Genomic DNA, 13529 nt, shown 5'->3' with positions numbered 1-13529 from the left:
GGACCTCTGCCACACTGAGATGATGATAGTGGTGGTGTTCACGCCAGAGAACAAACCAAACATATCTCTTCTGTATGTCTTCTTGCAGCCGCTCCACCCTGATGATTGAGTGGCTTTTCATGTTTTATCTGCATTCCATTTCAGCCTCCATTAGGCTGCCATGCCTATCATTCCTCAGGGTTGACTCATGGTTTGACTTTTGACCAAAAGTTGTCAGCATTGCAAATCATAAGTTGACTCTCATTATGTTTTTGGTGCACTTCAAATGGGACTTTGGGCTCATGCTCTGTGGATTTATTTCTGTAACACACAGTGATTGAGTGGTTTTCTCTGTGATGCTGGTGGGTAATTAATTTGTTCTAATTGAAAATGAAGTGGATTTGCTTGTTTCAGACAACATTCAAATAATTAGCAACCAAAAGCAATGAACCATTCACCCCTTAAAGCAGGGATGGTGAGGTCCGGTCCTCGAGGGCCGGTGTCCTGCAGGTTTTGTATATTTCCCTTTTTCAACGCAGCTGATTCATGATCAGCTCATCAGCAAGCTCTGCATAAGCTGATAACGATCCTGTTAATTGGAATCAGCTGCAGTCCGAGTAGAGAGACCTCTAAAACCTGCAGTTTGCCATCCCTGCCTTAAAGGCAGCTGAATTTTTTTGGAATGTGATCCTGCCACCTGGTGATGTTTCCACTTTCTGGAATTAAGTTTATCAAGCACCTCTTTGGCAAAAAATAATAATAATATACTTAACACGACATTTGTACCTAATGCTATTGCCATGATAATATTACAAAATCTCACTTGTCATCATATCGTACAATTTTTAAGAATGCAGTTGGATCGCAGCACATCAAGTCAATTATTTATACATTTCTGTACTGTGACGGCAAAAGGGAGTAACGCCTTCATTCTTAAACTACACATCATCACATTATCATCCACTCTTCGTCCTCTGGGATCTGCTGATAAACTGCAAGTTAAACGTAAACTCATTTGAGGATGAAGGGCTTGACTTGGGATGTTTATTTTAACACACATGCACTCGCCAGACACACACACACATACACATTACGTGAAACCTCAGCTGAAAGACTCTGGGCATGAATATTTCCTGTTTGAACTCAAATTGTTTGTGTGCTGAAGTCAGGAGCCTATCTCAGTTAGGTGTGCGAGGGAGGGCATGCATGAGAAAAGTTTCCAGTAAGAGAAAATTTTAACTATGTCGACCTCAAGGGAGGAAGTGGAAAGGCAAAAGGAGTCCAGTGGACTTCATCTGGGTCCGGTAAAAGGTCATGCCGTAGAGCTCTTGCCAGCATTGGCGTACACGGCGGTTGTCTCTACTGTCAATCTGCTGTGAAGAGCATCAAGATAAATCGTGACAGAAGGTAGGCAGCAAAAACTATACAGGTCAAACTTTGTCACATCTGACGCAAAGGAATGTGTGAGATCTTTGCTTGTGGAGTTCATCTGGCGCTAAGAAGGATGTTGCCAATTATTGCAGAGATGTTTGATATTCTTTTAGTCATGACATTTAGGAATATGAGTATAATGATGCGATATAGATTAATAGATTTAGCCTGTGTACTGTTATGATTTGTGTATAGCATGCTTAGGTTTGTTGTTTTGGCTTTGTGTCCTGTCTTGCTTGTTAGGTTTTGTTTGCACCTGTTCTCGTCATCCTGTTCCCTTGTGTCATCCAATCATCTCCCCCAGCCACTTGTGTCTTGTCCAGGTGTCTTTCGTTATCTCGTCAGTTGGCTTGTATTTAGTTTCCTGGTTTCGTTCAGTCTTGGTTGGATCATTGTCGCTGTCACCACTCTTGTGTTTTGTTGTTACTTTGCTTTTTGGTCTTTTCAGTACTTTGTTGGTTTTGTTTATTAAGGGTTTTACCCAGTTCCCTTGTTTTTGTTAAATAAATTGTGTTCAGTATTACATGCATCCCTGCTGTGGTTCTCCTGCCTCCCTGCGTTTGGGTCCTCCACCCTCATCGTGACATGTACTGCCAATATTGTTTTTATTGTACTTAAAATAATCACCCTCTTAAAATAATTTCCGAAGTCATTTTTTGGTAAAAAAATATTTATTTGCCTAAATTGTCTCCTCGTGATGCAAGTGGTTCAATTGTCCCCAGCTACACTGCACGCACATGCAATATACAGTATTTGCTATCTTCTTCCACGCACTCGGACTTGTTTGTAAATGCTTTTAAATGTTGGAATTTTAATCATGTGGACTTTGAAGAACATTGAATTACCTTGTGTGTAGGTGCTATATGCCTTGCATTGCCTTGCAATTAAGAAACTTAATGTCATTCTTATTGCAGCAAAGGATAGTCATTTGAATACAGATAAACTATATAAAATATTGAAAATATGCTTCTCCTTGATATTTATTTTTGATGAATGTATTTAAACTTCCTAATAAAGGATATACAACTACTGACCATTTTTTGTCAGAGCACACATGGTTTATTGCAATAGCTCATGCTCCACAATTTCATTTTTTTTAACCTTAGTGCAGGGATGTTCTTATTCTTACTGACTGCTATACTAGTTTAAGTTATCCTTTAGTTACGATTTGTCTTTAACTACCAAAATCGTGACTCACGTTCATTGTCATTGATTGTCATTCATCCCCTTCCTTCCCATGCAGAACCATGTCATCTCTGGAGGTGTGTTGGCCAGTGCCGATGCGAGCCATCGGAGCACAGAACCTCCTAACAATGCCTGGAGGAGTTTCTATGGCGGGATACCTCCACAAGAAGGGAGCCAGCCAGTTTAGTATCATGAGATGTGAGTAAATATTGACAAAACCTTTTGCGGCAAAAGCTGTTGAGGGTGATGAGACAGGAGTCAAGAAAAGTTTAACCAGCAGTTTAATCTCCACTTAACATAAAATAACAGCAGTTGACAATGGCGCAATGGCTGTATCTGTCATACTAGCACTCAGAAAACAACCAGAGCCACTCGTTCTAATCCAGAACCAGAAGCCACAGACCACACAACTGGCTGGCCATCGTAAGGCAGCTAGCGTGGCCTATATACATGGAAATACTCATGTCCTGGGTTGGAAGTGGCCTCTTATTAGGTGCAAAGAGCTGTATCAAATAATTGTCCTCAACAGAGATAAAAAAAATTTTTTTTACACTAACAGACAAGTATTAACTATCCAGCACCAATGGAATGCAACATCTCTAACAACAACCTGTTTTATCGATAGCTATAATATAGGAACATTAGCGTTAACCATTATAATTACTTTGTAAGAATTACATATACAGCTCTTGCTATTGATCAAAACATACACTCTAAAAACAGTTGGGCCTAAAATAACCTGATATGGGTCAACAAGTGATTGACCCAACTTTTTGGGATCCAAGTTCAACCCAAAAACATTGGGTCAAAATAAATAACCCACAAAACAACCCGAAAAATTGGCTTGCTTTTGTTCAAACCTATTCCGTAAAATTGGATTGTCTTGTAATAAACTAAAAATGTGGGTTGTTGTGTACAAAAAAACAACACCCCGAAAAATAAATAACAGTAATAGTTAAATAAATAACTCAAAAACACGCCCAAAAACAGCCCAAAAAATTGAGTTGTGTTGTACAAAACTACCCACCAAAATTCGGTTGTTTTGTACTAAACTCAAAAATTGGGTTGTTGTGTACAAAAAATAATAACTCAAAAGTGTGGACCTTATGCAGGTAAACAAGGTGGCGAAGAAGGTCGGGACTCGGTTGTATTTATTATCAAAAGAACAAACGGGCTAAAAGGTACTCGGGAGAATCAAAAATGCTTAATTAACAAAAGTTCAAAATAACAGTGGGGAAGTAACTAACCCAAACATGAACATAAACAAAACTAAAGTAGAACTGAGGAAACAAACACACGGGGACCACGCGTGGCAAGGACATGACATGTCATTGACAATGAACCAACGGGACTGAAAGAAAGCAGGGATCTAAATACACATAGTGTTCCCTCGCTATAACGTGGTTCACTTTTCGCGGCCTTGCTGTTTTGCAGATTTTTTTAATGAAATTTTGCATGCTTTTTTTTTTTTTTACAGTAATGTACCTAATTTATAACATTCATGAAAGTTTTACATTGAGATTGTTTAAACAAGAGAGAAATGTGAAAACATGTAAATGCCTCAATGACAAAGTGTATAAACTGTTTGGTGAGGGGTTTTAGAGCCTTAAAACAGTTATAGTAAATGTAAAACATAAAGCTAACTACTTCGTGGATTTCATTGATTGCGGGTAATTTTTGAAGCCTAACCATAGTATAAAAGGAGGGAACACTGTACTAACAAGACAACGAGAGCCACCAATAAGACACACGTGGCTGATAGAGCTGATTAAATGATGGGGGATGACAAGCACGGGTGGACATGATCAAACTTGACGAGACAGACAATGTCACCAGGGACACAAGGAAAAATGAAACAAGCACGCATCACGATGACAAGAAATAACCCAATTCGGGTAAAAAAATAATTTTTTAAAGGACTGATCCACTAATTGGATCAATTTCACCCAACTTTCTGGATTATTTTGTACAAAACAACCCAAAAATGTGGTCGTTTTGTACAAAACAACATAGAAAGTACTGGATCAACGTTTTTACCCAAATTGTTGTTGTTTGTTCAAGTAGGGATGGGCAAGAACCGATACCAGGGCTGATTCCAAACCAGTATTGGTCTCCCTCTTGTGGCCGTTTTACAATCAGGAACTAGACTTCAGAATTTAGAGGAATAGAAAATTGGATAGAAAAGTACTATTTATCGGTACTTGGTATCGGTATCAGTGACTACTCAAGAGTTGAGTACTCGTACTAGCCTTGAAAAAGTGGCATCAAACACCCCTATTATCAAGTGTACCTAAAGGCCAGTGAGCAAAAAATGTTTTTCTTTTCTTTCAGGGCCATTGAGGTATATCATCGTCCACAAGGGCTGTGTGTACTACTTTAAAAGTAGTACGTCTCCTGCACCACAGGGAGCATTCTCATTAAATGGTTACAATAGGTCAGCAGCGTCTCTCTCTCTCTCTCTCTCTCTCTCTTTCTCTCTCTCTCTCTCTCTCTCTCTCTCTCTTTTATTTATTTATTTTTTTGTTCAAATGTTCCTTATGGAGAGTTGGCGTTTTAAAAATGCATTTAATGCTATGCTATGTTCACCCCCTCCCACAGAGTGATGAGAGCAGCGGAGGAGACAACATCTAACAATGTTTTCCCATTTAAGATGATCCACTTCAGTAAAAAACACAGGACGTGGTTTTTCTCTGCGGCTAGTGAAGATGAGAGGAGGGTAGGAGAAATCACACCCACACGTTAAGCTGTAAAAAAAAAAAAAGAAAAGAAAAAAAGACAGAGAATACTGTTATATAGGGATGAACTAGGTAAAAAATTAGACTGCATATGCACACCAACGTAACCCGTTACATGTTTTATTTGTTACACAGAAATGGATGCGAGCCTTACGACGGGAGATTGGTCATTATAATGACAGAAAAGAGTCCCAGATTCCAAGGTAACCCAATTAAACCCATTCCAATTCTCCAGGGTGGCAATTTTTATGTTTCATTTGCTTTCTGCATACAATCACTTAGTGATAACATTGTCTTTGTTGCCATAGTGACTCCGATTCAGATGCAGACAGTTTCTATGGGACTATCGAGAGGCCTTTGGATATTAAACACCCAATCAATAATGCAGACACTGGTAGGACATGCAGAGGAAATTGATTTTGGATCAAATTTGCCACTGAACTACCCAATCCTCTCTGCATGTAGATTATGGTGAGGATGAGGATGATGATGGTGAAGATGAGGAAGACTATCTGAAACCAGACGGTGACAGTTTACCAACATGTACAAGTGAGTGCAACACATTATCTCCACAGTGTAAATCAAAGTACAGTATTGAAGCCATTATAACTGATGCTCACTGAAGTATAATATATCATTCAGCTTTTCCATTTAAAGTAGAACGAGATATGTTCAAGTATCGTATAGGAATTAAAGTTTCCCGTAAAATGGGGAACTTGGAGAGTCACAGTTTTAAGCCATTAATCGAGCAAACAAAACAAGATTTAGGGAGATGGTCGGCCTTGCCAATCTCACTTGCAGGTCGGATCAATACGGTTAAAATGACGGTCCTTCCTAGATTTCTTTATGTGTTTCAGATGATTCCAATATATATCTCTATGAAAACATTCAAACAATTAGACAAACTGGTTTCTTCATTTATATGGAACAGTTCTAACCCTAGGATGATTTTTTTTTTTCATTTTGTTTGTTTTTTTACCTAGAGGTTCCCAAAGAAGCTGGTGCGTTGGGGTTACCCAATTTTCATGGTATTACTGAGCACTTACATCATCGTTGCCACATGACAGTAGTTTTCATTCAGCTAACCCCAAAAAAAAAATATATTTTTTCCCATTTACTTGTGTACATACACTCTAAAACCAGTTGAGTAAAAAAATATAAAAAAAATAATAATAAAAGAAATTGGATCAAAAACGGCAACACAACTTTTTGGGTTGTACCATAATGGGTCAAAATGAAATGACCCAACACAAAATCGTTGATGTTGTTTATATACTGTTTTATATATATATATATATGTATATATGTATATAAACAACCTGGTACACCCTAAAAACAGTTGGGTAAAAAAATATATATATATCCCAATTTGGGCTAAAAAATGGACCGATCCACTACTTGGGCCAATTTGACCCAACGTCCGCCAATTCTCAAATTAATTTTGTTTCTGTTTTTATTTTGTTTTTTCAAACAGACCCAATTTTGGAGGGTTACTTTATACAAAATATGTTTTGTGCAAAATAACCCAGAAAGTTGGGTCACATTGATCAAGTGGCTGATCGGTCAATTTTTTACCCAAATTGTTTTTTTGTTTTTGTTTTTTGACCCAACTGTGTTTAGAGCATTGTATGCATTTTGACAATAAAAGTACCTCAAAGGAAAAAAAAATAGTGCCTAAAATTGATTGAAAATGTTGGTTCTAATTCCGCAGGTCGACCCACTGGACATCCACCTTCTTACCCCCCTCCTCCTGTTCCAATGATACCTCATCGGCATCAAGGATCCTGTGTAGACATCCATAAAGGCCTACCACCTCCAGTCCCATCGCACAACAGATGCCAAACCAATGCAATTCTCAAAAAAACCCTGCCTTCTATACCCCCTCCCATTCTAAAGGACCCAAACAAAGGTCCGCTTCCTCCTCCCCCCTTCGCCACGCAGCTGCACAATCACTCCTCTCCTATCCCACCACCTCTTCCTCCCCCAAATTCACAGCGGCCTCTTAAAAGCAGGGCACAGTCTGTGGTTGGGCCAGGGATTGACAGAAGACACCAGAGACCTCCATCAGCAATCTCAGTACAAACCCCCGCCACCTTGCCTATCTGTGACCAGCTAGAAACCAGGATGGTAGTCAGTGATTCAGACTGCTCTCATGATGCCGGAAGCAACCTGTCTCGTGTCAGTAAATCAAGCAACCTCCGCATCAAGCCAAGCCGACCAGTGACCAATCCTGCAAATTTTGAAGGCCCAACCCCAAAACCTCGAATGGCATACCCCCTGTTGCTGACTGAAACATCCTCCGGCTACCCACTGGTACCCTGTCACGCACCTAGATCTCCTCTTCTTCAAACTGGACTGCACAACAAGAGTGCAAATGCACCGAAAGCTCCACCAGTTAAGCCTCCACTGCCTTTAACTAAGCCCAGACAGCCAGGCACGCCTCTCCAGTAAGTTTTACTTGCATACATTCACTTCACGAAAAACTGTTTGTTTGGCAGATATAATTAGTAAAAAAATATATAAAAAAATAAAGAGTCTTCAAGCTGTTTATTGCCATTCTCAGATAAGGGTTACTGTCAAACTAAACATAAAAAATAAAATACACATTATGTATTTAAAGCAACCATGCATAACCTCCTCTACTGGAATGCTAACATCCAATGGGAAACTCTGTCATTACACAACTAGCAGATAGCATCTATGCTGTGGCGGTGCTGATACCCTTCAAGCAATGGCTATCTCAACATAAACGTTTCTCCAACACATGAAGACAGACCATTTAACAATGCTCACTGGCCTATATTCAATCCTTTGCGAAGAATGACTAATATTAGCACCATATCAATGAGCAAAAAAGGAGTTGAGGCGTCTCAATGAACAGTATCTATCTCGCTTTCCTATACTGCCCCCAGGTGGCCAAGATGTGCACGCCAGAATTAGCAGCACAAGTGAAGAAGAAAGTGTGACTAAAATATTTTTAATTCCGCTTATGTACTACAGTATACTATGCTATACTATACTATTGTTGTCACAATATCAGCATTTTGACTTCGATACTATACCTGCATAGATTACATCGACACCTATACTGAAATGATACCATGGCAAAAACTAGAAAATAAGTAAAACACAATTAATTAACCTTGGATTATTTTACTTGTATTAATTCAGATAACACATAAACACTTTAAAACAAATAAACTTGTTTCACTTTTATTAGAGAATAAAACAATGTGCATTTTGCATATCCCCGTATCAACCAATTAATTGAAAAAAATATTGATGTTTCAAAAACTGCAGCCTATTCAAAGAAGCGGATGACAATTTCAGACTCAGCAGCCCAAGATTACCTAGAAACCATTCAAACATCTTTGGTACTTGAAATAAATTGTTGGCTAGTGTTACACTTGAAATTGATCATAATAATTGACGGTAATAATAATAATGCATTCAATGAATTGATTTGTACAATTATTCAGATTGCACGCTGTTGTCATATTTATGAATGAAATGCAATGACATCCACCACACACCTCTGCAGAGCTCAGAATCTGTCTTCCTGCACCTCGATTAAACCCATGAAAATTATGTTGCACCACCTGCACCACCACTTAGACCTGCTTTTAGCAAAAAATAGAGCCCATAATGTATTGCCGGAATATTGATATACAGTTTATTGCACCTAAACAAATACCAAAAAACATCAGGTAACAAGATTTTACAAAACATGGATTTAAAATACTTTTTGTGATTTTATTGTGTGTCTACAAGTCATGGAGTGAAGCACAAAACGACAACACAAGTCGATGTAGAACATGCAAATAACACAGAAATGTCCCAGATGAGATTCAAACCCATTCAATCATCTTACCTGCTTGCCACATATTAGCCTGCTATTGTACCACACTCTCACCGGTTCAATTTCTACTTATTATTCAACGGAATTTACCCCCAAAATAAAAGTGTGTTCTGTGTTGTTTGAACTGCAGTGTATTCTTGTGGAAGCGGTCCTGCTATTTGTAATGTGTTTTCCCACCAGAAGAGCAGCCCCAGAAGGACAAAGTTTCCGTTCATCGGGAGACAAGACTGCTAAGAAGTTCGAGAAGAAACACGACTTGACCAAGTGCACTGAAGGAGATGTGTCGGATGAGGATTATGATAATGTAGGATTTTTTTTAAAATCTTGTTACGTTAGCATGATTTATTTCCAATAACAATACTTGAATTACCCCTGTGTGAACCGTCACCTTTTAATGCTAACTTGGTTTGTGTGCCCTGCAATAATCCTAGGAGCTAAATTGTGCTTTATGCACCTGCAGGGTCACCCATGGCAAACAGGTTGTAAGCGAGGGACCAGACAACGCACGGCTCACAGATATATTGCTAACCACAAAGGGTTGTGGTTAGCAATATCAGTAGTTTTTTTTTACCTAAACGCCGGTCATCAGACCCCCCGCCCCCTTAGATAGAGCACAATGCGAGACCAGGCCTGCACCCATGAGACCCAAAAAGGGTCCCGCTTGCCTCGGAGAGTATGTTCCAACTGCAGGGGGATCACACTCCTCAGCCTCGCTGATAGGGAGAGGAGGGTCTATCAGGAAGTCATGAAAAAACCCATATACGTATAAATTGAAGCTAGCACTTTTTTTTTTAATTTGCAGATGCATCTACCAGAATCCGTTTTCATTGACTCGACGGAAACCAGCTTTGTAGAGAAGTATGACACTGATGTTTTGAATGATATTAATGTTTTAAATGTAAATTTAAAGACTCTACCATATTATTGTATTGGATCATGCTTATTGCTTCCACTGCTAAAAACTGGGTGACTTTTGCTCCTGTAGATTATTTAAGGACAGCTCTGACGTTCCACAAGATGGACTTTATGGCATTAGAAACTCCGGAACCAAAACCTCCAAGGTACAAAAGATTTCAAGACTGCAATTTCAAAATAGAAAAAAAGCATATATCAAATTGTATATGCTGTACTAATATTTGGCATGCCAGTTTTTCGCCAACAGCTGATTGTTTTATTTGATTGTACAACAATGGTAATGTCTTGACAAAATATGCGATGTACCTATTTAGGTGTTGGTGGTATGGGATGTCAGCGTGGGCAAAGCCAGAAACTACCGGTTGTTTGAAGAGGTACACAAAACTGCTGTTACCTTTCATATTTGCCCATCTAAAATTACAAGTCCCACAATGAAACCTCACACATTGAAATGTAATATCCTCTGTAAATCACAGGGTGACGAGGTGTTTCTGGACAGTGATGTGACCTTCCCCACTCTGTCATCCCTGATCGAACACTACTACAGCCATCCTCTTCCTCACCAGGGCTCCCTTTGCCTGCAGAAACCTTACTCATAAAGCACCACGTTAAACAAGAGGGAGAACTTGCAATGTTAAGATGCTGACTACCGTGGAAACGAGCCTGCTTTAAATTCAGAATTGAATCATCACCGTAGGTATTAGAATGACTGACATGTTGTCTCTTGTTGCTGGTTTAATATTCTGTGACACTCAGGTAGAGAAAACAAAACAAGATGGAGTCAACTCTAGAGCTACACATTAGTATGGCGGGCAAATGTGAAATTGTGTCTTGTGTTTTACTATATGGTATTTCACGGAATATTCCTGTGGAGAAATATAACATCGCTGTCGATACAAGAAAGTAGTGTTTATGTGTCTGTGTGCACTATTTTGTTTTAAATCTAAAAACCTGACAATGGTTGGATAGTATTCATAGAATGAGCTACTTTTCTACATGCAGTTTAGCAATGCTGGTCATCACTATATATTTATATTTGCTGTCCGTGATATATGTTAAAAGATGTAAAACTGAATGCAAATGTAAATATGAATGTCATTTTTTTATATATATATAAATGAGATTATATGAAACGGGCCTGCTGTTGTTTTTGCTTTTTCGAAACACAAAAGAAAAGTTCAAATAGTTCTTTCTCAGGAACAGACACATATTTTTGCAAAATCACATTAACCTATTATTGTGCTGATGTGGCAAAATATCACTATTCTTTGATGATCTTCCCAAAACAGTTTGTTTTTAAAACACTTAAATACAGAGTACAATGTAGCTGTCTGATACAGGATATTAAATGGTACTGTTCTGCTTATATCAAGCATGAGGAGGAGCCAGATGATGTGACTGACAGTTGGTTAGGATGACTCTTGGTCTTGGATACCTCCCTGGTCAGGTGTTGGGAATCTCCAACCGGAAGGAGGCTCCCTCGAGATGCTGGATGGGCTCTATTTTCGTGCCCGATGCAGTTGTAGTGTAAGGTGCAGCCTAAATCTGCGCAGCGGCAGGCTAAACTGGGTTTTGGTATCTAAGTTGGCCAATGCGCTCACAGATCCGTGAAGTGGGCATTTGGACAAACCACCGCAACATTATTTGTAACCTAGTTATTTTGATAGAAATTTACAGCATGTGTTGTTTTCTTTATAAAAACTTGATATGGGGTATATGCCATGAAGGAGGCGGGACTTCCTAGTTTTCACACAGCTTTGTTTCCGTTTCCTGTTTGCGACGTGTGGACCGTTCTTACACTTCCGCCTTTGTGACCCTCTGGTGCGAGTGTGTAGTGTGTTTTTCTCAGTTGTCTGAAGCATTTGAAATGGGCAAGAGCGCGCGGTTGGGGAGCGTAGGTGGGGTGGAGTGTTGGAACGCGGCCATCAGTGGCCGGAAAAGATGCTGATGTGTGAAGTCGGAAGGCCGTAGCATCTACCCCATAAGGCTTTCAATTGTTTGTGGCTCCAGATAGATTTTTTTTTATTTATTTATTTATTTTTGGTCCAATATGGCTCTTTCAACATTTTGAGTTGCCAGCCCCTGCTCTGACTAGCTGACCTTCTTCAGGAAACAGACATATGACAAGCTTCCAGTTGTTACTATCTTCAAAACATGAATAGATCTCACGCTTTCTCTATTTCTGTATCGGTTGGTGTATAAATCATGATTTCCCAATGAGCTCACTGTCTTAATTTGCATCATCATGGAATCAACTATTAAAAGTACTGATTCAAATTAGTTTTTTGTTTTGTTTTAGAATCCCACTATCACTCAATTAAATGTATATAAAAAATGTTTGAATATTTTTGAAAGGGGAAAAAAAGGGAAAAAGCAATTATTCAACAAGTATGGTGACCTAGTCATCAAAGCATTATCGGTTGTGTAAGTGCCACCAAACCAGCCAGATGATGTTTCCAGATAACTGCAGTCGCTGTCTGTGGTGCTGAAGTGTTTAAAAAGAAAAATAGGATGAATGGTACATGTTTCTTTCCAGATCACACCTAATAGTTTATGTAGTTTTCAAGATAAAATGGGACTTCTTCACCTTGAAAAGTTTGTTATGCTATCTGGCACCACCGTGTTTTTGTAATGATTTTCCTGTATATAGCACCATGTCGGTGTCAAAGTGCTAAGCAACAGAATAATCATTTTTGCATACTGTATTTTTTTATTTCAAGTCCAAGAATGTTGTTAAGTAAGAAAATGAAGAAGGGTTTATTTTGACATATGATTCTTAAATTAAGGGTGAGCAGTGAATACACACCTATTTTTTTCCTGTACTTTATTATGTATCATGCAGTGAGAAAATGCTGCATTATTGATAGATTATTTATGAAATGCCCTGTTATTTTGGTTGGACATATTTGCAGCTGTTCCGCCTTTCCAGTGTTGTCACACTGTTAAAAGCATGACACACTAATGTGGAGTTATCTATTTTAGAAGAGACAACTCTGACACAAATATTGAGCTAAGAAATCAAAAGTGAAGGCACATTAAGAATGTGAATTTGCAATCTACTGGGACAGTTAGTAGTTTCAGCATCCCTTTTACATAAATATCATAAACTTGTATACCATTTGGGGCTTGTAAAATGACATATTTGTCCAAGTTGAGACAGTTGTCCTGCAATCAAAAACAGTGACAATTGGAAACAAAGTGAATCCCTGTGGTATAAAGCGTTTGCTTGAATTCCTCAAACATAGTTTTTTTTTTTAATTATGTAACAATAAATCAATAAATAATATAAATGCATAACTGCTGTGCATAGAGTATTATTCAGTCATCTACAGTATATGCAGTGTATTTCATGAGAAATAATCATTACATCTGCCAGATAAATTGATGTTGGCAGTCAACAAATGCAGAATAGTTCAGTGGCTTGT

General features: G+C 38.7%; 1 protein-coding gene across 1 annotated transcript; it reads left to right on the top strand.

Annotated features, from left to right (window-relative positions):
• Positions 1-1008: 1008 nt before the first annotated feature.
• Positions 1009-11237, top strand: sh3bp2 (SH3-domain binding protein 2). The gene is given in 14 exon segments (XM_077543102.1): positions 1009-1332; positions 1335-1386; positions 2654-2793; positions 4927-5029; positions 5194-5311; positions 5466-5533; positions 5639-5724; positions 5796-5879; positions 7042-7777; positions 9370-9493; positions 9992-10047; positions 10175-10250; positions 10419-10478; positions 10581-11237. Coding segments are annotated over 14 exon segments (1938 nt in total). The 5' UTR covers positions 1009-1220; the 3' UTR covers positions 10704-11237.
• Positions 11238-13529: the final 2292 nt, after the last annotated feature.

This window comes from Vanacampus margaritifer, chromosome 14 (genome assembly GCF_051991255.1).
Source record: "Vanacampus margaritifer isolate UIUO_Vmar chromosome 14, RoL_Vmar_1.0, whole genome shotgun sequence".
Taxonomy (NCBI): Eukaryota; Metazoa; Chordata; class Actinopteri; order Syngnathiformes; family Syngnathidae; genus Vanacampus; species Vanacampus margaritifer.
This window is presented reverse-complemented; position numbering and strand designations above follow the sequence as displayed.